The sequence below is a fragment of the Delphinapterus leucas genome, chromosome 5 (genome assembly GCF_059928025.1).
Source record: "Delphinapterus leucas isolate spDelLeu-1000000601 "Yukka" chromosome 5, BTC_Dleu_Yukka2, whole genome shotgun sequence".
NCBI lineage: Eukaryota > Metazoa > Chordata > Mammalia > Artiodactyla > Monodontidae > Delphinapterus > Delphinapterus leucas.
Window position 1 is genome coordinate 42,377,534 of NC_143133.1, and position 24,967 is coordinate 42,402,500.

General features: G+C 34.1%; 1 protein-coding gene across 19 annotated transcripts in view; it reads left to right on the forward strand.

The window, feature by feature from the left end:
* CPEB2 (cytoplasmic polyadenylation element binding protein 2) overlaps positions 1-24,967 on the forward strand; it is a 64,215-nt gene that overhangs the window by 36,923 nt on the left and 2,325 nt on the right. For 8 of the 19 annotated variants that reach the window (XM_089911680.1, XM_089911686.1, XM_089911681.1 and 5 more), the window contains 7 exons: positions 1,941-1,964; positions 10,075-10,245; positions 11,577-11,666; positions 16,603-16,721; positions 16,983-17,097; positions 19,062-19,243; positions 23,290-24,967. The exon at positions 23,290-24,967 is cut by the window's right edge and continues 2,325 nt beyond it. In XM_089911680.1, coding sequence (XP_089767806.1) covers positions 1,941-1,964; positions 10,075-10,245; positions 11,577-11,666; positions 16,603-16,721; positions 16,983-17,097; positions 19,062-19,243; positions 23,290-23,517 — 929 coding nt within the window. In that variant the 3' untranslated portion in view covers positions 23,518-24,967. Of the gene's footprint in view, positions 1-1,940; positions 1,965-10,074; positions 10,246-11,576; positions 11,667-16,602; positions 16,722-16,982; positions 17,098-19,061; positions 19,244-21,487; positions 21,555-23,289 lie in introns of all 19 variants that reach the window. The other 11 variants (XM_089911685.1, XM_089911682.1, XM_089911691.1 and 8 more) reach the window with 4 other exon arrangements.

Consider the following 24,967-nt stretch of genomic DNA (forward strand, 5'->3'; position numbering starts at 1 on the left):
TAATTTTCTCAATAGATCATGAATTATGTTACACATTATTATTTCATCATAATTCATAATTTGACTTTAAATTTGATTAAAACAGTTTCATTTGCTTTATAAATGTTTGACTCTTTACAGCTATGAATGAAATTCCCCAAAGCAAATTTATATTGGATTAATGCCATTAGACCAGGCCTAAGGATAAGCAGGAAGCCCAGCTCCTAAGACATGCTGTGAAGTGTTTTGGGGCTTATTGACCATTTCCATGCTTAGTACAACTAGTAAGACTTCAGGGGATTCATTCTTCTATAGCCTGTTCTTGATAGCTCCTTTTATAATTCCTATTGTCTGATTTTCCATAGTTGACTTCCATCTCTTTGAAACCCTGTTTTCCTTAAGGCCTATATAACTTTTAGAAGACCTACACAACAAAATTCTAAATGCTGGTTCCACCCCTACCCTCATCCTAAACTAATATATAGGTCAGGTAAGCTATATATAATCTATATATATACAGATTATATATATAGAAACACACACAGAGGTAAGCTATGTATAAACTAGTATACAGGTCAGGTAAATCTGCCAGGCTTTGAGGTAACTGGACGTCATGGACAGGTTTAAGTCTGCAGCAGATTATATAACTAAAGACAGTAGAATGGCAGGGTTACTTTATATAAAAGACTAATATTTATTGACTTATTTCTTGAAGTATAAATGATTAAGAGTTTTGAAGTTTGATTTTCCTCCTTTTTATTATAGGGAAACTACTGCTGTATCCTCACCTTGTAGGCACACTTCTTTATATTAAAGCCTTATTAGTATAAATTTTTTTTTAATTTTGTAAAATCTCTATAATAGAATGTATTTAATGACATGAAATGTTTTCCTTTGATCTTTAAGTTTTATACCTTTGGAGAAACTACATTTCTGACAACTTTTAATATATATTTTGATTTGAAATTTTTCAATATCAAATTTTTCCCAGGCCTAAAAATATCCATGAACATAAATTAAGATCTTGATTTTGACAGTCATTTTTGGTTTACTTTTAATTCCAGAGTGGAAATACTCATTGTATACTCAGATTTGGGGGAATGAGTTATTTAAAAACAAGTTGCAAATTTTATCAAGCTGGTACTTTCTTATGAAAAATAAATTGCTGTATTTTTTATCCATGAGGAATTATGTAAACTGCTAATAACATAGGTTGAAATGCTTTCTGCTTTATAGTTTTACAATATTTAACACATGTACCATTCTTCGATGATACTAATAATAATTTGTATCTAAATCCCTCTTACTCCAGATGTAGAGACATAAGCGCTTAGTTAGCTGTTATAAATTGTACCAAAAAGATTGAAAGCATTATTAGCTATAGTATATCATTAATCATTTTCAGCTAAGCAAGTTTGAACATGGATTTATTTCTTTACATTCTGTCTAAACTCTACAGGCTTCAGAGAATGAATTTAATGTTGTTACATATTTTCATTCTTCTGTGTCTTCCATTTACTTTTTCCATGCAGGGCTTGGTATAAAGTGATTTAGATCTGAATTACTAGTTGGACAGTATATGCTATATCACTATAATAAGTAGAAAAACAAGGATTTAATTCATGATATTTCCATTCGTTGGGAAAATTATTTGGGATGCTATTTAACCATAAAGTGTTACATATTCCTATCCTGATTAGATGAAACAAATACTCATGAATTTTAACACAAATGAGAATAAATTATATTTTTCCTGTTAATTTCACAGTTTTTATACAGTTCAGATGATACATATATGAGTGCATTGTAAATATTAAAACACCACGCTGATGTTATGTGATGACATTGTGGTAGCTCTTAAGACAAAGTAGCACTAATTTCCAGATGCCCACGTAGCTTTTGTATATGTGGGCTTATTTTTAGTTCTGACATTTTACAATTTGTCCTTTGTTTACATGCAGCAAGGAGTTATGGGCGAAGACGAGGTAATTCATTTCTGTTTGCTATGGTATAACTCTTTCTAATTGGGTTTTACTGATCAATGTTATAATTAATTATCCCAGATTTATTATGCAATGTCTGGAAACTCACAGAAAAATTGTATTTTGATTTGAGCACTTGTCAAAGTTTTGAATCCTAAATATCTTAACCTTTAAAGTACATTTTCATACTAATATGGTTATTTAATAAACTTTTCCATTTTAAGCTGTCCAGATTTTAACTGTTTTTAAATTTATTTGTGTATCTTTTAAAATAAACCTGTTTATAGTTTTTTTTAAGAGATTTGTTTAATAAATACTAGTGAAGGTGACATGCTCTCTCAACTGTAACTGATTGTCTTAGCTATGATATGTAATTTACAACTCTAGTTTATTAGTTTTATGTTTGACCCAGTTGAAAATGACGAATACCAAACAGATTACTGTTAACACTGATATATAGAAATCATGTTGCTAATATTTCTCTGTGTCTTCTAAGAATATAATAGTTTCTCTCTCCCTGTCTCTAACACCATACACACACACACATTCTTTTTCTCTCCCACAAAAGTCTTCCCCTCTGGGTTCTTGTTATCTTAGGGAAAAGGCCAGGACTATATGATACTGTACTATTCAGCTTCGTAGGAAAGCAGCTGACATTTTCCATGGCTTAAACTTTGCTTTTCTTCTTCATGTGCAGAAATTGATGGGGAGAAAGGTAGATGTGATGATGGGAGAGATGAAGCAAAAGTAACTTTACACACAAAAAAATAATAATAATTGTAGACTGTGACTATAATATCAAGAAAAAGCAAAAATTTCTCCTTTTAGATAGGAACTTGCTACTACTCATATATATTTCTGTCCTCTGGGAGCCGTAAAGATTTCCTCTACATCAGAACTGCCTCCCAGCATTGGAAGAAAGATCTCACATGGTTTTTTGTTTGTTTGTTTGTTTTTTGTTTTTTGTGGTACGCGGACCTCTCACTGTTGTGGCCTTTCCCGTTGCGGAGCACAGGCTCCGGACGCGCAGACTCAGCGGCCATGGCTCACGGGCCCAGCCACTCTGCGGCATGTGGGATCTTCCCAGACCGGGGCATGAACCCGTGTCCCCTGCATCGGCAGGTGGACTCTCAACCACTGCGCCACCAGGGAAGCCCCTCAGATGGTTTTAAGGCTTTTGGTAGAAGCCTTCTATAGGACAGAACTGATGGTTGTCACATTTATATGGCTTAGTTTGGGGGGGTAACAAGTGGATTTTCCTCTCAAATTACATGGCATTAGTAATTATTTTAGTTGGTCCTCTGTGAATATAGGACCTTTTACAATTTTGGATTTGATGGTCAGATGAAAATATCCCGTGATAAATCATAATATAAAAAAGAATATATATATAGTATATTATATATATATATATATTATATATAACTGAGTCACTTTGCTGTACAGCAGAAATTAACATTGTAAATCAACTATACTTCAATAAAATTTTTTTTAAAGTTTATCCATTAGAAATAACTATTGAGAGATTTTGAGTTTGAAAGTACTTTAACACAGTAAGTAATAAAACATTAAAAAAAAAAAAGCCACATACCAAAGGAATGACTCAGAAAGAACTAGAAGTAGCCTGGCTCTCTTCCTATTTTCTACTCATTTTTTCCTCTTCCTATGCTAGATGTTATATCAGTATCACATCAATAACCTTTTAACTACCAAGGACCCCTTTTATGGGTTTCATGTTTTAGATTTGGTCCATCAAAGGAAGTACATTTATTCATTTATTTAGTCATTTTTCTTTTCTAAAAAGAAATCTCTTACACATCAGATCTGTTGATGTGGGATGTGTCACACTGAGTTGATATAATTTTTGCCAAAAAATAAGACATTGTTCTTTACCAGTGCAGTGGTGGGTGGACAGTATTATTTTCTCAAGGCATGTTGACTTTATAATCTAGTTTAGGAAGAACTATTTTTTCTTCTTTTGTCACCTTTGACTCACCTTTAAGCTCAGGCACAGAGTGGCTGTTTTCATTTAAAAGATTTCCCGCTTGACTGCAGTAAAACCAAATTACTACCAAAATGAATTTATATATTTTAATATCTTTAGTAATGTCAACATAAGAACTTTAAATCCAACTGGGTACAGATATTAATATATGAAATATACCTTAGGAATAATCAAAATTTAATTATACTGAAAGTAAGAAAAAGCAAAGTTTTTTTTCCCTGCTTTTCATTTGTGTCCTGCCCCAACTCCTATGTATTTCTGTACTGTGGGAGCCATAAAGAGTTTCTACTTCAGTGCTGCCTGGGGTCCAGGATTAGAAAGGAGAAAGACTCTCACATCTATCTTTTGTATTTATTGTCTGTTCAATGTTTATTCCATTCTGAGAGTGAACATACTCGTCTGAGCTTGGAGTAGGGTGGTAGGTTGTGAAGGGAGGTGTGAAATGTAACTTAAACTCTATCTCTCAATCTAAAATATTTCTATTATTGCAATCTTCCCTTTAATAAAGGATTAAAGGGCTGCTCTACTCCAGAAGGAGTAAAAATATATAGAATATTTTTTAAAATAATAGAAATAAAGAACCTACAGTATTTTAGTTAGTGGTACTAAACACCACAAAGCAATCTTTTCTAGCAGACAAGCAAAGCTTTAGTTAGTAGATTTTAGTAGATTATATATGGAATGAGAAGATAAGAGAAATACTTTTTAAAGAGAATGAAAATATGGAGGTTTAATTAGAGAGATTGGATTTATTCATACTGTATATGTAGCCATTCATATTCATGTGCTGTAATGAATAAGGAATTATTAATAATACATTATACTTAAAGTATTGCTTAAAAATTGACCTGGGATTTTCTATGATTAGATTTAATTTGAACTCGTTTGACTCTTTTTTAACAGTCTTGTGAAACAGCCAGAGTAAGTGTATACTCCCTAATATCACCACTACCAAACCCTTTTATGATGACATCAAGGCTGAAAATTTTCATCCTTGATAAATACTTTTTTCACATTTTTTATTGAATTATAATTTGCATACAATATTATACTAGTTTCAGATGTACAACATAGTAATTCAGTATTTGTGTGCATTACAAAATGATCACCATGATAAGTCTAGTAACCATCTTTCACCATACAAAGTTATTACAGTATTATTGGCTTTATTCTCTATGCTGTACATTACATCTCTGTGACTTACTTGTTTTACAACTGAAAGTTTATACCTCTTAATCCCTTTTACAACTATTTCTATTTCATTTTTTCCCCTCTGGAAACCTCCAGTTTATTCTCTGTATCTATGAATCTGGTTCTGTTTTGTTCTGTTTATTCATTTGTGTTGTTTTTTAGATTACACATATAAGTGAAGTCATACAGTATCTATCTTTGACTTATTTCATTTAACATAATACCTTCTAGGTCATCCATGTTATTGCAAATTGCAAGATTTCATTCCTTTTTTTTTTCGACTGAGTAATATTCCACGGCATATATATTACCACATCTTCTTTATCCATTCAGCTATTGATGGACACTTAGGTTGCTTTCATATCTTGTCTATTGTAAATAATGCTGCAGTAAACATAGGGGTACATGTATCTTTTCGAATTAGTGTTTTCATTTTCTTCAGATAATACCCAGAAGTATTATTGCTAGATTGTATGGCAGCTCTATTTTTAATTTTTTGAGGAAATATCGGTACTGTTTCCCATAGTGCCTGCATAAGTTTTTGTTCCCACCAACATTGCATGAGTGTTGCCTTTTCTCCACATCCACACCAGCACTTGTTGTTTCTTGTCTTTTTTGATAACAGCCATTCTGACAGGTGTGAGTTGGTATCTCATTGTGGTTTTGATTTGCATTTCCCTGATGATTAGTGATGCCAAGTAGATTTTTGTGTATCTGTTAACCATCTGTATGTCTTATTTGGAAAAATGTCTATTCAAGTCCTCTGCTTATTTTTGTTGTTGTTGTTGTTGTTGATAATCGAGTTGAATGAGTTCCTTATATATTTTGGATATCAACCTCTTATTGAGTATATCATTTACAAATACGTCTCCCATTTAGTTGATTGCCTTTTCATCTTGTTGATGATTTCCTTCACTGTGCAAAGCTTTTTACAGTTTGATGTAGTCCCATTTGTTTATTTTTGCTTTTGTTATCCTTGCCTAAGGAGACATATTCAAAAAAAGTATTGCTAAGACCAGTGTCAAAGAGCTTACTGCCTATGTTTTCTTCTAGGAGTTTTAGGTCTTACATTTAAGCCTTTAATCCATTTTGAGTTTATTTTTGTATATGGTGTGAGAAAGTAGTTCAGTTTCATTCTTTTGCATGTAGCTGTTCAGTTTTCCCAGCACCATTTATTGAAGGGACTATCTTTTCCCATTGTATATTCTTGCCTTGTTTGTCATATAGATTAATTGACCATATAAGCGAGGATTTATTTCTGGTCTCTCTGTTCTGTTCCCTTGATCTATGTGCCTGTTTCTATGTCACTACCATACTGTTTTGATTAGTCTAGCTTTTTATTATAGCTTAAAATTAGGGAGCCTGATACCTCCAGCTTTGTTCTTCTTTCTCAAGATTGCTTTGGCTATTCAAGGTTTTTGTTTTTGTTTTTATGGTTCTATACAAATTTTAGGATTATTTGTTCTAGTTGTGTGAAAAATGCCATTGGTATCTTAATAGAGATTGCATTGAATCTGTAGACTGCTTTGAGTAGTATGGAAATTTTAACGATATTAATTCTTCTATGAACACAGTATATTTTTCCACTTATTTGTGTCATCTTCAATTTCTTTCATCAGTGCCTCATAGTTTTTAGAATATAGGTCTTTCACCTCCTTACTTAAGTTTATTCCTAGGTATTTTATTCTTTTTGATGTGATTGTAGGTGGGATGTCTTCTTGCTTTCCCTTTTCTGATAGCTTATTAGTGTGTAGAAATGCAACAGATTTCTGTATGTTAATTATTTTGATAACTGTCAGAGAATGGATGAAATCTTCAAAGCATGACCAAAAAGAAGCCAGGGTAATACTATAAGACAGGGTCAGCAAACTATAACCCACAAGCCAAGGCTTCTGGTTTTTTAAACAAAGTTTTATTACAACACAGTCATGCCCATTCAGTTACTTTTTGTCTGGTTGCTTTGGAGCTACAGTGATGACAGTTGAGTAGTTGCAACAGAGAAATGTATGGCCTACAAAGTCTAAAATATTTACCATCTGGCCCTTTACCGAAAAAAATTGCTAATCCCTCCTCCGCGAAGAGACTGACTTACCTACTCTACACTTACACCCAGACATAGCAATTTTTAAAAGAAACAGAATTTTAGTGAACTTAATTTTAAAGTAAATATATTATGTCTAGACATTAATTTACAAAGACATACAGGGTACTAGGTTTTAATTGGTTGTTTAAATTAAATACCTTATTCCTTCTCTGTGAGAAAAGGACAAACCTATTATTGGGGCAAAATGCTTTTAAGTAACAAATGTACCTTATAGCTCCTGTCTCAGTTCTTTGGAGAAACATGTGTGATAGTGATTCTATCTGATTAAACAGATGGTGCCTGAGAGAGATCAGTCCTGGACCTACTTCTGTTGTTTTGATAGTTTTTTTAATCCTTGCATATGAAATAAAAATCATACCATCACACTGGTGGGTTATTTAACCCAGTAGAGTGGCTGCTAGGATCTTGAGGATGGGAGGAATATTCATTCTTAATAATAATAGTTTGTTTTGTGTTTGCTTTTATTTTTAAAACAACAATCAGTACATAAAAGTATAGATACACATTGATATCAAAGAACCATGCTCAGCTTTAAGCTATAAATTGACTAATTTTGTACAAATGTTTTCTTTTCCTCTCCTGGTAATTTTAGTTTTCTTTTTTATTCATGAACTTGATGAACTTTACTGAGAAGCATATCGATTTTTTAAGTTTTCAGAGAGCCAACTTTTGCCTTTATTGACTCTTTTTTTAATGTTAGTTTTCTGTGTCATTGATTTTACTTTTTTCATTTCCTTGATGCTACTCTTTTTGTATTTAATTTATTATTTTTCTATCTCTTTGTGGCAGAAACTAGGATTATTTATTTTAAGCATTTCTTATTTTCTAATATGCATTTAAAACTATAAAATTCCCTGTAAGTATGAAAATTTTCCTCTAAGTAAGTAGCTCTTGCTACATCCCACAGATTTTATATTGTGATTTCATTATCAGTCAATTTCATTCTTTTGAGGCGTAAAACCTGAAAATATATCCTAGTTTCAGAGCAAAAAAGGAGAAAGGTAATTTAATTTTGGCTGAAAACTGTTGTAAATATTTTAGTCCAAATCACTTTATGATCAAACTCTACTTTTCTCAACACATATAATTTTACCTTTACTGCCAGTCATTTTCATGGATCATTCTTAGAAAGTATGTTTAAAGTACATGGAAAACATAATTATTAACTGGTTCTCCTTTTATTGTCATGTTGATTTGGGTTATAGGGAAGGATAATTGGAAAGGTAAAAAATAATATTTTTGTTGGTGATATATATTTAGTTAACTCCTCTTTTAAACGGGTATTTAACTCTATAACTTTTATGGCTTCTAGAAGGAAAGTGGTCATGATTTTCCAACAATGAAGATTCTTGTTAGTATGGCCAGTATGTGACATATTCCTAGCCTTTCCATTACATCCTTCGTTCAGCTGAACTTTGGTTAATAGATTTTAGACATATAGATTATAGATTTTGATAGTTATTTTACTAACTGTAGTATTTATTATAATTAGAAATATAGAATAATTCATTAATATATAATGAATATTCTTACAATATTATAGTTAAGAAAAAATTTTAAGTCATTTTGGGTCACTTGTGTGACATTGCTTATGTAGTGATTTTCTTTGTCACTGCATTCGATATTTATACTTAAGTATTGCCATGTCTGAAATAAGTATAAAATTTGGATTTGCCATTTTAATCAAAAACTAGTTAATGTGCATGTTGTTTCTCTACCTCATCTTATTCCTTTTAAAATATACAATTATTTACTTAAAGTCCAACCATAGAAAGTTGAACCAGTTATTCATAATTAATATTACTTTTGATGACTCTTGATGAGGTTCATTTTAAGGAAAATACTTTCATTTTGAAGAGCTTTCTTTCCATTGATCACAAAGAATATTGACGTTTTTTTCTCATTGGTCCTTATTCCTGATAGCAAAGGTATTGGGAAAGCTAAATATCCAGAGTTACTCAGTGAACGTGGGTATCTTTCAGAACATCTTACTTAAACTGAATTTGAATCTGCAGAATAATTTCTGTTTCCTATACCAAATATGATCTTTCTCCCTGATTTTGGTCTTATAAAATTAAAATTCTTATTTCTAACATCTAGCTAGCTATAGTTCACAGACATGTAGCCCCTTCCTTCTCACCTCAACCCCAACTGTATGCAGGCCACAGAGTCTAGCATCAGGATTGCTGCAGAGGATAATACAGGCTGTGCCCATATGAGGGTGGGCTCAGATGGGGACTGAAGTCCTAGAGGGGGTGCCTTTTTCTGTTTTGCATATGTGCAGAAGCACATATTTACACATATGTGTGTAAATATGTGCATATTTACACATGCAGTAAATTAATTCAAGGTCTTATATGCAAGTATTACTTGGTGCTTTTGTCCTTACTGTAGTCTGCAAGTGTTTTTTTAATGTCTTCTTATCTGTTTAGTCTGTGCCATTTCTTTCTGCCACCAATTTCTAAAAGGTTTCTCCTAAAACCTTTCTTCTAAAAGGTTACACATCCAGTCTACCCATCCCCATACATCAGATTCTTGCTGCTTTCCATAAGAAATTGAAGTGATTTAGTGTTTGTTTGTGATGTAATTGTTGTCATATGACCATGTTTATTTCTAAGCCATTCCTCAGACAACTTCTCTCTTGAATCTAGGTAATTAAACCTTTAAACTCTCTGAATTTTCCTTAATTTTTTTATGCCTATGTCGCCTTCAATTTTAAGCCTTTGAATTTGTTGTTGCTCTTTTTATGCCTGACTTTAATTTATCATTTTCTTAGATCCGAGATTCAAGTTATATTTGTTCTTATATTTTAGGTCGTTCTTCCCTCTTTCCAATAGATGATGGCTTGCTGGATGATGGTCATAGTGATCAAGTTGGTGTTTTAAATTCACCCACATGTTACTCAGCTCATCAAAATGGAGAGCGAATAGAACGTTTCTCTCGAAAAGTTTTTGTTGGTGGTCTTCCTCCAGATATTGATGAAGGTAAAATGATGATTTGGCATATAAAAAACAAACCTGAAATATAATGTGAATGGGGATATGGAGGTTTTTTTACCTCTAGAGATTTTCAGTTAAAATGGATATCCATCTCTGTTTAAATATTTTGTCACCTGTTGAAATATAAAGATAATTGAACAAATAACTTTTTTAAGTTTGTTTCTTTAGTTTATATCTTATGCATATTATTATTGTGAGCATTTTTTGTAAATAAGATTTTCATCTAGTTTATCTCCCACTTAATGTTTTTAAATATAGAACATATTTGAATACATTAAACTTTTTTATGTATTTATTTAAAACTTTTTGTATGACTATAACATGCATGCATGCACACACACATGCATGCACGCACGCACACACACACACAGTGAATTAAAGGTAACCAACCACAAAACTTTACCTGTAATGCATGACAGTTAAAAATTCAATTTCTTTAAGTATAAATGTGCCTTTAGAAACACATAAGAAAAGAGGCTATAAAACCCAAGCAAATAATAAAAACAGTACATAAACAGGAAATTTAGGTTATACAAAGACTAATAAGCATATGTAAAAATTATCATGTGTAATAATAACAAAAGAAAAATAATTCAAGATTAAAAATACAGAAACTAATATTTGCAAAGCTGTGGGAAATCTGCCACTGTCATTCACAACTTACTAATAGAGAATATATTGCTACATTTTGGGAATTTTTTCAGTTGTGATTCAAATATCCACAAACTTATTCTATGTATTAATCAGTATAATAAAGTTTCCATGTGATAAAATAGCCTAGAACATGTCATTGGATGTGACCTGTATGTCTTTCAGTGAAACTACCTGGCATGTATCAGACCCTAGTATATTTTAGAAATATTATAGCTTTACATGTCTTGTTTCAGCAATATTACTTTAAAGTTTAAAGAGTTTAAAGTAATATTTTACTTTATCAAGCAGTAATGGATCTCTTTATGGATCTTTAACTTGATATAATATTGGCATGTTTTTCAAGCCAGTGATATTTATGATTTGCTATACTATAAATCCATTAGTGTCCATACATTAGTATATAAAATTTTAGAAGTCACACTGAATTGATTATTCTAGCCAATGTGCTACTTAAAAACTATTTCGATTAAAATAGCTATTAAGATTTATGTATCATTTTAGTGAGGATATTAGACATGTTTCTAGTATTTATATTCTAGTTTATCTTAGGCTATTTGGTACTTTAAATTTTTAAATCTTTAAAATAACATATAAAATATAGGAATTTTTTAGAATGAATCATTAAAACTGATTCCTAATGCATATTATTGTACTTTTTTAAGATGAAATAACTGCTAGCTTCAGAAGATTTGGGCCTTTGGTAGTAGATTGGCCTCATAAAGCAGAAAGCAAGTCCTATTTTCCACCAAAAGGTAAGAGATTTTTTTGTTAATATTTGCTAGGGAATAAGTTATATGAGAGCTAATTTTCTCTGCCTAAAGTATCATTCTAAGTAACTTGGGTAAAGACATATAATAAAGTTTCTCTGATCAGTGAAATTAAGAAATGTGTGAAGTGAGAATAAAATATAAACCTATGACTGTTTTAAGTATTGCAAGATATACATAAGTGTTCCAGATAATAGCAGATAACAAGAGAGCAGTATATACTCTGTTGGTGAATTCAGATAGAGAAGAAAATGAATGGTCAGAAAAAAACTCAACTACATAAAGAGATAAAATGTGCAGAGGATGCCTAGTTGTGTTACTTACATATTGCCAGGATACTACTGTGACTGGTCACCAGAGGACAAGAATCACAAATTGAGCGCACATTCATTTGAGCAAAGCAATGTCACAGTCAGTGGGAACAGGAAGGATCACCTCACCCGCCCAGAGTGGGGAGGGGAGGCAAGGGGAGAGAAGTGAACATGAATCCAGTCAGTCAGATTGCTAATGGCACATTCTCTGAAGTGAATAAAAGAAAGGGGAGGTTGAAAGACTAAGACTTTACTTTGAATATTATTGAAATGTAATTTTAGAAATGAAAAAACACACTATTATTCTCATGGCTGAGTGGATTTTCAAGCCTGGAAAAAAGACTCCAGTAGATCTATTGAATAATCTGATTTTGGCTCCAGGAAAGGAAACATGTTAAGAGTTATTGGCATACAAAAACTAGCTAAGGAATTCTGGTGATAAATTATATGAGCCGTCTCTACTTTTTGTCATTGAGAATTATAGAACTTCCATTAGTGGTTTATGTAGTTCCTTAGAGAAGTGGAATAATGTGGTGATTTTTTTTAATACCTTTAGATCTTATACTTACAGAATCCTTTGAACCAGAGATTCTAGATCCCAGGCCTCCATGAGAGTCTAGTTAGAGATATGGACCTGTCTCCATATACTCTAAATTTTCACATGATTTTGGAGCTTACTGGACCTGGAGGTCCTGAATCCTTGGTGTAGAGAGAAAATTAGCTCCATATTGATGTAGATGTTCATTTCCTAGCTTAGTTTTAATCTGTTGTTCAGTGTTATGATCTTGTCCTTCTATACAGTTTATTTTACTGAGTGTTCAATAAAAATGCCTGTTGGTTTCTAATGTTCCTGACTAAATTACCATCATCCCTTGTCTGGACTATTTCAGGTGTATGACTAGTCTGTCCACATTTCTGGCTATCTCCAGTTTTTCTCCCACAGCATAGCTAGAGTAATATCTGTGAAAACAATCTGATGGTGCTACTCCTTGCTTCCAGCTTAAAACCCATCAGTGGTTTCTCTTATTGTTAGGATAAAGGCAAAAATGCATTCTCCCTGCCAGCCCTCCCCATCCCGTTCATTCTCCCAGTATTGCTTCTTGTTTCTTTCTAGCTCTGCAAACTGGCCTTGCTCTCTCCTGCCTCAGGACTTTTATGTTTGTTGTTCTCTTGACCTGAAGGCTTTCCCTGCTTCTTCATCTGTATATCTCCTACTTTTCTCAGCTGAAATATCAGTTGCTGGTGGGAAACTGTTAAGGACCCGCCTAATGAGGTCAAATCCTCCTATTGTAGGCCCTTCTAGAACTGTGCCCTTTCAGAGCACTCCTCACAGTTGCAATATTACAGTTTTACAATTTTATAAATATGCTTTTATTTTATTAATGTCAGATTCTTCCATTAATCTCTCAGACTGTGTCTTTACTCATCTTTGTATTCTCAGTAATTCATAGGTTGATAGTTGCCTAATAAATGATATATACAACTATAAATACTGTAGGATAGTTTATCCTTTGACCTGAAGTAGGTGGGGGAAAGCTTCATTGAGAAATTTTGAACTAAATCTAAAAGATACTGTGCAATTTAGATAGATTAAAAAGTTGTTCAATAGAGTTCCAGGCAGGAGTTGAAATATAATTTTAGAAAGGTATTAGAATTAGTTTTTGTCAAGACAGATACACATTTTCTGCATGGGCAGAAATGTAAGAAAGGTAGGTTGGCACTAATTTCATGAAACAGGATAGTTGCTGTCTTTGTTGCTGTTTGCATTGTTATTGTGGTTTTTGTGGTAGTTGTTAGTTTATTTCCTCAAACTGAAAACAAGAAAAAAAAACAACAAAAAATATTAGCAGTGGCAAATTATACTATTTTGGTACATTATAGTTAGTTGTACTCATTGCCAAAGACCAATGTTCCTAAACCTTGTGCTTTCAAGCATTTTTGTCATTGATGTAATTCATCATTTTCCATGGTTTGGAAGACACTGTGTAGAAGCATTCAGTTGACAAAGCTACCTTGTAATTAAGGTAATAATATGAGACTTTGGATACTGAGCCACACTTATACATACCTCTCCTTTGCAGTGAATAAGATTCACCCTATGTAAACATTAGCTTGTGCTAATAAATTCTAAAGAACTATTAGATGGTATTTTTGGTACGAGTATTTTAATGTTTAACGGCTTGCCTTAGCTAGATCATAATTTACCTGCCATGTTGCTTAATTAATTTTTGTGATACATTTTTTCCATAATAATCACAAAAATTATTAAGCAGTATTAAAATATTAATATCAGAAATTAACATCATAAAAACATAACATTAAAAATATTGACTTTAAAATACTATTTTAGTAAATCAGTCTTATATCCCCTCAATTATTACAAAACAATTACAGCTCTCAAAACCTTAGCTTGGGAACTTCCCTAGTGGTCCAGTGGTTAAGCCTCGGCGCTTCCAATGCAGGGGGCATGGGTTTGATCCCTGGTTGGGGAACTACGATCCCACATGCCCTGTGGTGTAGCCAAAAAATAAAAAAAAAATTTAAAAATTAAAAAACCTTAGCTTGTATCAAAATTAAAGCCTTCACATAAAGAAAACCAGTCTTTTTTTTTATTTTTTCAAGCCTATTTAAATTGTTTCTAGCAATTAAAAAGTTCTAAGATGTGGTTTTAATCTTGCATAATCATACCTTTGGAAGTTTCTATTTGTGTAGGTTGGCTTTATGGCTTATTTATGAAATCAGGTATTGTAATTTTATTAAAATGAAGTACTTTGTGTGTGTGTCACATCAGATCTTTGTGGCACTAAAAGCCATTGTTGGCAATAAGCTGTGTTTTTTGAATTTCTAGTAAAACGTGACCTCTTACTTCCCATTGTTTAATGGCACAGACATGGTTGGCCTGATTGAAGACATCTTCACATTGGGACTAGATTTCAGTGCTCTAGGTTTTGTGCATAGAAGTCTTGTCAAGGAGAAGGGGTATTGTTAGGTCATTTATAGTCATCTGCTGCTGGGAATTAATCACATAACAGTAAACTTGTAATGTAAATTTCGATGCCTTCTTTTTATAATGAACTCTGTTCTGCCTGCTAGATACATCATATTTGATTAAAAATTGACAATTGCTTGTCACAAGGAAAGGAGAAGGGGCATATTTTCAAAAGGTACAGGAATCTAAGCAAGAACTTGGATCCCAAGTGCAAACATAGTCTCCAGGCTGTTTGACAAAAAGTGTTCTGCTGCTCATCCACCTTGAGATGGACTTGTGGACACAGAGGGGGAAGGGAAGGCTGGGATGAATTGAGAGAGTAGCACTGACATACATGCACTACTGTGTGTAAAGTAGATAGCTAGTGGGAAGTTGCTTTATAGCACAGGGAGATCAGCTCGGTGCTTTGTGACCACCTAGAGGGGTGGGATAGGGAGGGTGGGAGGGAGGCTCAAGAGGGAGAGGATATATTTATACATATAGCTGACTCACTTTGTTGTACAGCAGAAACTAACACAACATTGTAAAGCGATTATAATCCAATAAAGATGTAAAAAATAAAATAAAATAAAAGTCTGACCTATCCTTAAGGAACCTGTTTCTTTTTTTAAATGAATTTATTTATTTATTTATTTATGGCTGCATTGGGTCTTTGTTGTTAGGTCTTCGTTGCTGTGCGCGGGCTTTCTCTAGTTGTGGTGAGTGGGGGCTTCTCTTCGTTGTGGTGCGCATGCTTCTCATTGCAGTAGCTTCTCTTGTTTCGGAGCTCAGGCTCTAGGCTCACGGGCTTCAGTAGTTGCAGCACATGGGCTCAGTAGTTGTGGCTCGCAGGCTCTAGAGCGAAGGCTCAGTAGTTGTGGCACATGGGCTTAGTTGCTCTGTGGCATGTGGGATCATCCCGGACCAGGGCTTGAACCCACGTTGCCTGCCTTGGCAGGCGGATTCTTAACCACTGCGCCACCAGGGAAGCCTGGAACCTGTTTCATTCCAACCTCCCTAAGGGAGTTTTCTTAGTATCATTTGGAAGTTGTCAGGATGATTATGGAATTTTCCCTCTACTTATGGAAATTCCTGGGCCTTTCCACATGTGCTCTTTTCCACCTGTCCAAAAGTACGCTCTAGAACTTGTCTTACCCTGAGGGCATTTGAAGGAAACTTCAGCTCCTGCTGTGCTCAACTGGTTAATCCTGCCACAGTCTTTAAGAAGACAGTATCATAGGAGACCTTAGAGCTGATCTAGGTTTGAAATTAATCAACCAACTACTTATGTGACTGACTTTGGGCAAGTAGTTTAACCACCTGACACCTCAGGGTTTTCTTCTGTAAATTGGAAATAATGTTTCATAGACTTGTGAGAATTAAATGAAATAATTCACATAAAGCTCTTATCACAGTATCGGATAGTAAGTGCTCTATATAAAGTAGCTAGTTATTTTACTGAGTATCTCTTTTTGTGTGTATTCCATAGGATATTATGTTCTCCTAGAGAAAGTATAATGATTGTAGTCCTACTTTATAGGTTTTTCATCTTTTTCAAAGGCATGTATTTTCTAAACCATACTGAAATTTGGGGTGAAATCACTTACCTTGACATATTGCCTCATTCTTATGGTTATTACAGGCTATGCATTCCTTCTCTTTCAAGAAGAGAGCTCAGTTCAGGCACTAATTGATGCTTGTATTGAAGAAGATGGAAAACTCTATCTGTGTGTTTCCAGCCCTACTATCAAGGACAAACCTGTAAGTAAATGCTACTCAAACTTTAAGTTACAAATGCAAGTTTTCCAAAAACAGTTTTGAAATGATCGTTAGTGAAAAAATAAATAAACTACCATTTTGAGTTCAATTTTTTAAAATTCATATAATTTATTATATCTGGATAAAATATTAACAGTTTGTTTCCAAACCCATCTATCCAAAATTTTGAACAGTACAGTGGCACAAAGCTCATCAGCTATTAAAGGAGTGAGACCTAATACAGTAATGTCATTTTCTTCATAGGTTCAGATCCGTCCTTGGAATTTAAGTGATAGTGATTTTGTGATGGATGGTTCTCAGCCTTTGGATCCTCGAAAAACAATTTTTGTTGGAGGTGTTCCTAGGCCATTAAGGGCTGGTAAGTAGAATGTTAACAAATTTTGTTTTTTTTTTAAACAATCATTTAAATATGAATTGATTCGGTACGCATTTGGTACTATTGTGTACATGTCACCACTGGGTGGGTGAAGGGCAGATTCTCCTGCTCCAATAGTTGCTTGCTACAGAATTTTGAGACAAATTCTGAGAATTGTTCTTAAGACCATTAAGGAACTGGAGAATTGGACACTCATCTATCAATATTGATAGCTAACTCCAAACAGACTCTGTAAGAAGAATCCACTCAAATACTGCATTTATGACTTCTTAAGTGTAACTCTCTAAGATAATGAGAATTTGGGATCTTTTTATGGAGGTTGATTCTGATATCTGAAGAAGAAATATGGGATTTATTTTAAAGACACTTTAGATAAGTGAATGATAAACTTCTGTTCATCAGTAATCAGGAACCAGAGATCTACCAGAAGAGGTCATATAGGAACATAATTATAGATGTAAATGCCCGCCCTACAAGCAAGTTTTATGATACTGTGTACCCTTGTGAAGTGTGTTAGCGCCTTCCATCACTGAAAGCATCCTCTTCCAGTATGGGAGGTGCATGTTAAAGAACTATTCACACATGTAAATACTTACAGACATAGCTACTACAAAGAAAGACTAAGGGGAACAGAAAAGCATACAGCAAGGAAATGTGCTGTAGTCTGATATTTTAAAGATACTTGTATTTGAGCTGTCATATAAAGTTTGAACAGAAGGAGCAGGGTTAGGTGGTAGGAGGTTGTGAAGAGTGTTTCAGACAAAGGGAACAGCATATTCAAAGATCTTCAGTGGAGGGAAGCAGAGTGCCTCGGAGAGACTGAGGGAAGTCCAGAGTCACGGCCTAGGGTATAAGGAATGAGGTGAGAGATACAAGAAGACATTGAAAAAGTAAATAGGAGTCAGATCATACAAGTCTAATAGCTAACTTGTTATTTATCCTCAGAGCAACTGGAAACCAATGAAGAGTTCTTAAGTAAAAGAGAGACATGATCATATTTTCATTTTTAAAAGACCAGTTTAGTTAATGACTTGTGGAGAGGGGAGTCAAATTGAGAGTAGTTATACGTAGACCAATTTAGGAGCCTGTTATTGCAGTCCAGGAGACAAATAGTGGTGGCTTGGGTTAGTGGTAGTGGTGGTGGTGGAAGAGCCAAGTGAACAGATGTCACAGATATTTATAAGATAAATGCAAAGGCTGAATCTCAGTTTTCAGTCTTAAGCTACTAGGTAGACACTGGTACCGCTAACTGAGAAGATAAAGAACACTGGAGAAAGAGCAGGTTGGAAGCAGATTGTGGTATTGGTTTTGAAAGCTAGTTTGTGCCACCATTCAGAGTTCCCAAGGAGAAATTTCAGTTAAGCCATTGGTATCTGCTATATTTTTAAGAGAATCACTCTTGCTGCTGTTTTGAAAATAAACTTGGGGCAGGAGGCAGAAACAAGGAGATAAGTCTATTGCCATGATCTAGATGAAAAAGAATGATACCTTGAAACAGGATGTTAATGATGGAGGCAAAGAGATTGGATTCTAGATATGTCTTGGAAATCAAGTTCAGAGGATTGCATATACAGTGGGGAAAAAAGAAAATAGAAAGGATGAAGCCAAGGGTCTTGAGTTGGCAACTTCATCTTTTCCATTGCTCACTGAGTCAGCAAAAACTCACTCGAGTAGGTTTAATTGGATGGTGGAAGATCAGGAGTGCCACTTAGAACATACTGAGTGATGCAGTGTCTGTTAAATATCAATATGACTTGTCCAGTAGACAGTTGAGTTGTCCAGTTCTTCTGTGGTGAGAGCAGGTGAGCTCTAGTACGCAAGAGAAAGGATTAGATTTAGAAAAGAGCATTATGCTATAGACTTTCACTTTAAAAAAAAAAGTACTTAAAAATTGTTGATTTACTGTGTTCTCTCCCATTTGATGTGAACTACTTTTCCTTTTCAAGTGGAGCTCGCTATGATCATGGACCGGCTGTATGGTGGCGTTTGTTATGCAGGAATTGATACAGATCCTGAGCTAAAATATCCAAAAGGTGCTGGTCGAGTTGCTTTCTCCAATCAGCAGAGCTATATTGCTGCCATTAGTGCTCGGTTTGTTCAGCTTCAGCACGGTGATATTGATAAACGTGTAAGTTGCATATTGGGAAATCATTTAAGTCCTAACGTGAGGTGCTGATCCAAAGCTTACTACCCTACAGAGTTAATAATGTAATTCAAAAACCGAGTGTTTATTTTTCTATATTCCTTTAGCTCTTAAAGAGTATTATATCAAAATATCCCTGAAATGTAAAATTCTTGAGCAGACTTTAAATTTTAGGTATAATACACAAAATATAAATATAATTTTAAAGGCAGTTCAAAAATTTTTATCAGCCAATAAGGTCTGAATATCCTTTAACTATAGAGGCAGAGCTTGTTTTAAAAACTTGTACTCTGGAGTCAGATTACTTGGAATCCCATTTCCACCATTTGTTCTGTAACCCTGGGCAAATGAACCCTCTTTATGCCTTTTATTCCTCACTTATAAAATGGAAAACAGTAATAGTATCTCTTTCACAGTTATTTTGAGGAGTAAGTGAATTCACATATGTAGAAGCACTTAGAACAGAGCTTGGCACTAAGTGTTACTTATTTTTGATTTATAAAATCTAAAATAAAAACACATTTTGTATATTTTCCTAAATATATGCAAAAATAAATATGTAAATAAAGTAAATATATGATGATTGTCCTAAACTTTAAAACATTTACTCTTTAGTAGCATTGCTTAGGTCATCACAATAAGAACTTTTAGGAAGTGTTATGGATGATAACTATGAAAGCTACCCTATTGAATAATTTCTAATACTGATTACCATCTAAAATAAGAGAAAGGAGTGAACAAAACTCAATTGTTTCTTTACAAATCTATCTCATGCTAAAATCTGTGAATAGTTCCTGAATAATCATGTTTACATTTGTAGTACAGATGAGATATACTAAAAATATGAGGTAAATTAACTTTTTTATACCCATTACAGTAGATATAACTTGAGTACTTATTTTACCAGTGTAACAGTTTCTTAAGAAGCTTCTTCTCTGAGGTTGTACTGTTTTGGGGGCAGGGGAGCTGGTTAACTAATACCCGTAGACCATAGACTCTAGAAGTAGTCCCCAAAACTCAATTATCAAATCATACCATTTAGAAAAGACGTACAGCATAAGTTCAGTTCACATTTGCAAAGTGGCGTTTTTGTTTGCATTGTTACTAAAAATGTTGCTTCCCAATAAAGAAAGAAAAAAATTAAGTATCTAAGAAAAAGGGCTCTGCTTTTACTCAGACATGCTATGAAATTTTGTTTAACTGATTTGAACCTTAGAGTTCCTCTCATTCAGTAGTTTCCAACCTCCACTGCACATTAAAGTTACCTGGGAACTTAGGAAAACCTTGACATCTGGGTCCCACCCCCAGAGATTCTGCTGTAATTGGTCTGGGATGCAGCATGGGCAGCAGTAGTTTGTAAAGCCCCCAGGGTGATTCTGATGTCCAGCCATGCTTTAGACCAGCGGTCCCCAACCTTTTTGACACCAGGAACCGGTTTCGTGGAAGACAGTTTTTCCACGGACGGGCGTGGGGGGGTGGGGGGGATACTTTAGGCGGTAATGTGAGCGATGGAGGGGATGGTTCAGGTGGTAATGCGAGCTGGGGAGCAGCAGGTGAAGCTTCGCTCGCTCTTGCTTCCTTGCTTGCTTGCTTGCTTGCTTGCCCGCCGTGCAGCCTGGTTCCTAACAGGCCATGGCATGGACTGGTACTGGGCCACGGACCGGGGTTTGGGGGCCTCTGCTTTAGATAACACTGATCTAGTCTAACCCCCTACTTTTGCAGAGAGGTGATAGGGTCACAGAGGAAGTTATTTACATATTATATAATTGTAGTTGTTTAATATGCAGAAGCAAAGGGAAAAGATTATTGCAGTGTCATGCTTCATACCTCTTTGTTTCCAAAATGATAGTGAAGGGCCAATTATTTGGGGCAAAATATTGATTCTTAAAGAGAAACCCTGATACAAAGCAAGTGAATTGAGAAACACTTGCCTTCTTAAAAAGGCATTGAACTACCTGAGAGAAAAGTTTACTTTTTTAAGATATGTGCTACTAAGGTATGTTTTGAACTTTATTTGAAAGAGTTTGAGCCTTAAATATTTTACAAGTCATTAGTTTTGCTTATACAAAAAAACAAACCCTTAATCTTTATACCTTTCATCTCTCTAATAAGAATATAGTTATTAAACCATGAAAACAGATTAAATTTAAATTTATAGCTGATAATCCAGAGATACACAGGATACTTATTTGGAGGGAATTAAAATTGTTTATTCAACTCACCTTTTAGGCTCATGAACACTTTGAAGTTTACTTTCATCTCCCTGATAGCCCTGAAGAACAATCACCACAAATGTGTAAATCATTTTAAATTTTATATGTTATTCCATGAGTAGTATAATTCACTGTGACTTCTGGTAGTTACTGAAGTGAATTGTGATACACTTCAAGTTGGCTAATTAATTATTAATCATTTTATTAGTTATGACTCCAGGTGATTGTGTATCACAGATAGCTCCTCTGAAGGGAAAAAGGGAAAATAATGGAAACTAAGAATAGTGAAGAATCAATGAAACTCCCTTTCACACATTCAGGAGCTGTTAGAGATTATTATTAATTGCAAATAGGTTTTGACTGTATTCTAAAATCATAAATTTGAAATCCAGTTTTTCATCTTTGAAGTTTTGATTTTGAGTTAAGTAGATTAGCTTCATAAAATAATATCTAGAATTTAAAAATATGCAAAAGATACAATTTAGGACAATAAAATGTCCAATATATATAAAATATGTTTATCCTAACCCTAACCATGAAATACAAATGCAAACAAAAACGTAATTTCATTACCCTTCTATCAAATGTTTGTTTTACAGTTCTTTTCATCAGTCAACTAGGTTGTTTCTAGTTTGCTGTTACTGTTTTTGTTCAAAATAATGCTGAAGAAAAATACCCTTATATATTCATTTTTTGCACACATGCAAGTATTTCAGTAGAATACATTCAAAATAGAAATTGTTGGGTCATTATTCTTTACCTTGGGCAAACCAAGCCCTTTAAACGCTCAATTTTCTCTTCTCTCCTGAGGAAAGGAAGAGATCTTAGGCTGCCTGGCACTATTCAGTCAGACAAAAGTAGTAACCTTTCATTCATAAAGTTATTACAAGCCAGAAAACAAGGCTGTTGCAGCTAATAGTAGCTAATGTTAATATACAGAGTATTTGCCATGTGCCACACTATCTTCAGTGCTTTTACTTGCATAATCTAATCCTTACAGCTCTATAAAGCAGGTTCTATTGCCTTTCTCATCTCACAGATACAGAAACTAAGGTTAAAAAGTTTAGTATTCAGAGCTGACCTAAGTCTGAGGTCTTCTACTGAGTCAGGCTTTCACAGTGGGACTTTGACTTCATATTTTATAAATACACAGAAGTCTAGACATACCTTTAATAAGGTTATCCACAGTTCTGGTTTGTCTGTACCAGTTATTTACAAGCAGGGTATCCCTCTCACCTGTAGTAGAGACGCATTGCCATGATCAGTGGCTGCTGGGTTATGCCATCTCACAAGTGGCACTGGAATGAGAAAACAAAGGTGTAAATACTATTTGTCTTCCATACCCTTCTGTTTTTCACTCACAGTTACCCCCACCTCTGAAAATATTAACACACAGGTGTTTTAAAGATGTTACTTCAAGAAAGGTGAGGGTGGAATGTTTTGCGAATCAATTAGGATTCTATAGTTTTTTTTAATTATTTTTTGTCTTTGGAAAAGAGAGTTATTTAAATACTATTCAGTTTATAGTTCTCAGAAGAAAACATATCAAAATACAATAAAATTGCCAAACTAAGAACTCATTTAATCATATGGTCAATTATGAATATGAAACATAAAAAATGATTAGTGCAAGAACAAAATGATTTCATTTTTTTTAACCTACTGTATGGTGAAGCTATTACCCAGGGAAGATGCCTGCTTTCTCAGCATTGAATGTTGTTGGTCATTTTCTCTAGAACATTGTATGAACCTTTTAAAGTATTCCTACAGTGACTTTTGAAGCAGACTTAATGGGATATGTTTTCTCTCTTTTTCTAGGTGGAGGTAAAGCCATATGTGCTAGATGACCAGATGTGTGATGAATGCCAGGGCGCACGCTGTGGTGGAAAATTTGCTCCCTTTTTTTGTGCCAATGTCACTTGCCTGCAGTATTACTGTGAGTTTTGTTGGGCAAATATCCACTCTCGTGCAGGACGTGAGTTCCATAAGCCATTGGTAAAGGAAGGTGCTGATCGCCCACGTCAGATCCACTTCCGCTGGAACTAAGAATAGCAAACCTGCCTCTGTTTAACAAGGAAAGAAAGGGTGCATGTGGCTTACTGTGTCTGAAGATACTGACATGCAGAAGAAATAAGTGCATTCTTCTGCTTTCACCCCAGCTATCAATACATGCATCTTTATCAGCAGCCAAAACACTACAAGCCTCTTGTTTTTCACCAAAACCCTACATCTCAGGCTTACTAATTTTTGTGATATTTTCATGTTAATATAAAATGTTTTTTTGTATTTTCTCCAAGTTATTTTTATATGTAAAGTTAAAATTAGATATGAGAATGTTTTGCGTAGGGGCAAACAGTCTGCTGCTATATAGTGGGTGAAGCGTGCACTTATTTCTAAACGTGGGTTTTTAACTTCAAGATCTGCCCCAGTAATTTACCAAAGGTAGCAAAATAATAGTGAAGATGGAATATGTCTGCTACAAATGCTTATTTTTATTGTTGCTATTTTCAGTGTATACATAAACTAAAAATTAGGGTTGATTTTTTTGCTCTCCATTTTGACTTGCAAGAAATAATACCTCAAGATAATCTGATTTATTAGCTATTTTTAAACATTTTTAATCACAAGCTGTATTAGCTTTGCTGCTATATAGGTGTTATGTGTAAATGCCACCTATTAATACGGGATTGAAAACGTTAGAGACACACTGCATTGCAGATAAAATGCAGGCAGCACAATATGGCCTAAACTGCCATAGTTTTAGAATGTGAAAAAAAAATGCATGTTTACTTACCTGTATACACCATATGCATGCACTAGAATTATTAACTAACAAGAGGTGAGGTATTGCAAATGTTCGAAAAAGCTCTCTTGAATCTAGGTAGCATGAACAAATTATAAAATTTGTTTAAAAAAAGCAAACTTGCATGCATTACTGTGACTTCAAGTTAAAAAAAATGTCCTACATGTGTACAATATGCAAATTAGTTTTAGATTAGAGAGTGCAGCCATTTTGTGATCTGGTCGGTAGTGGAATTTGATTTTATGCAGACTGGATGTAATATTTGTAATCCCTGTGCAATTTTGTGATGTGCGGTTCTAATTCATGTGCAGTGATATAGTATAGATAAAAGACTGAGTAAAAGAAAATTACTAGAATTTTAAGGAAAGTTGATTTTAGCCCCTTTGATAGTTCATGGTTAAGACATCCTTTATAAACCAAAGATGGCCAGCACACTGCTAACTGGTCACCAAATGTAAGACCCACAGGAAGCCCATATTTAAACAAAGGAACTTTATCAAAGAATGCAAAACTTTAGTAAACCTAAGTAAAGTCAAAATGGAGATGGGGAAATATACAGACGGCTAGTTGCATAAAATTCAATTTTACCTTAAAGATAATGGTGAAATCTGGCTTAAACTTGCATACATGTTTGACCTATGTATATTGGGGTCTTCTGTCTAAACTGGGGTCACTGTTGCATGGAAATTGTTG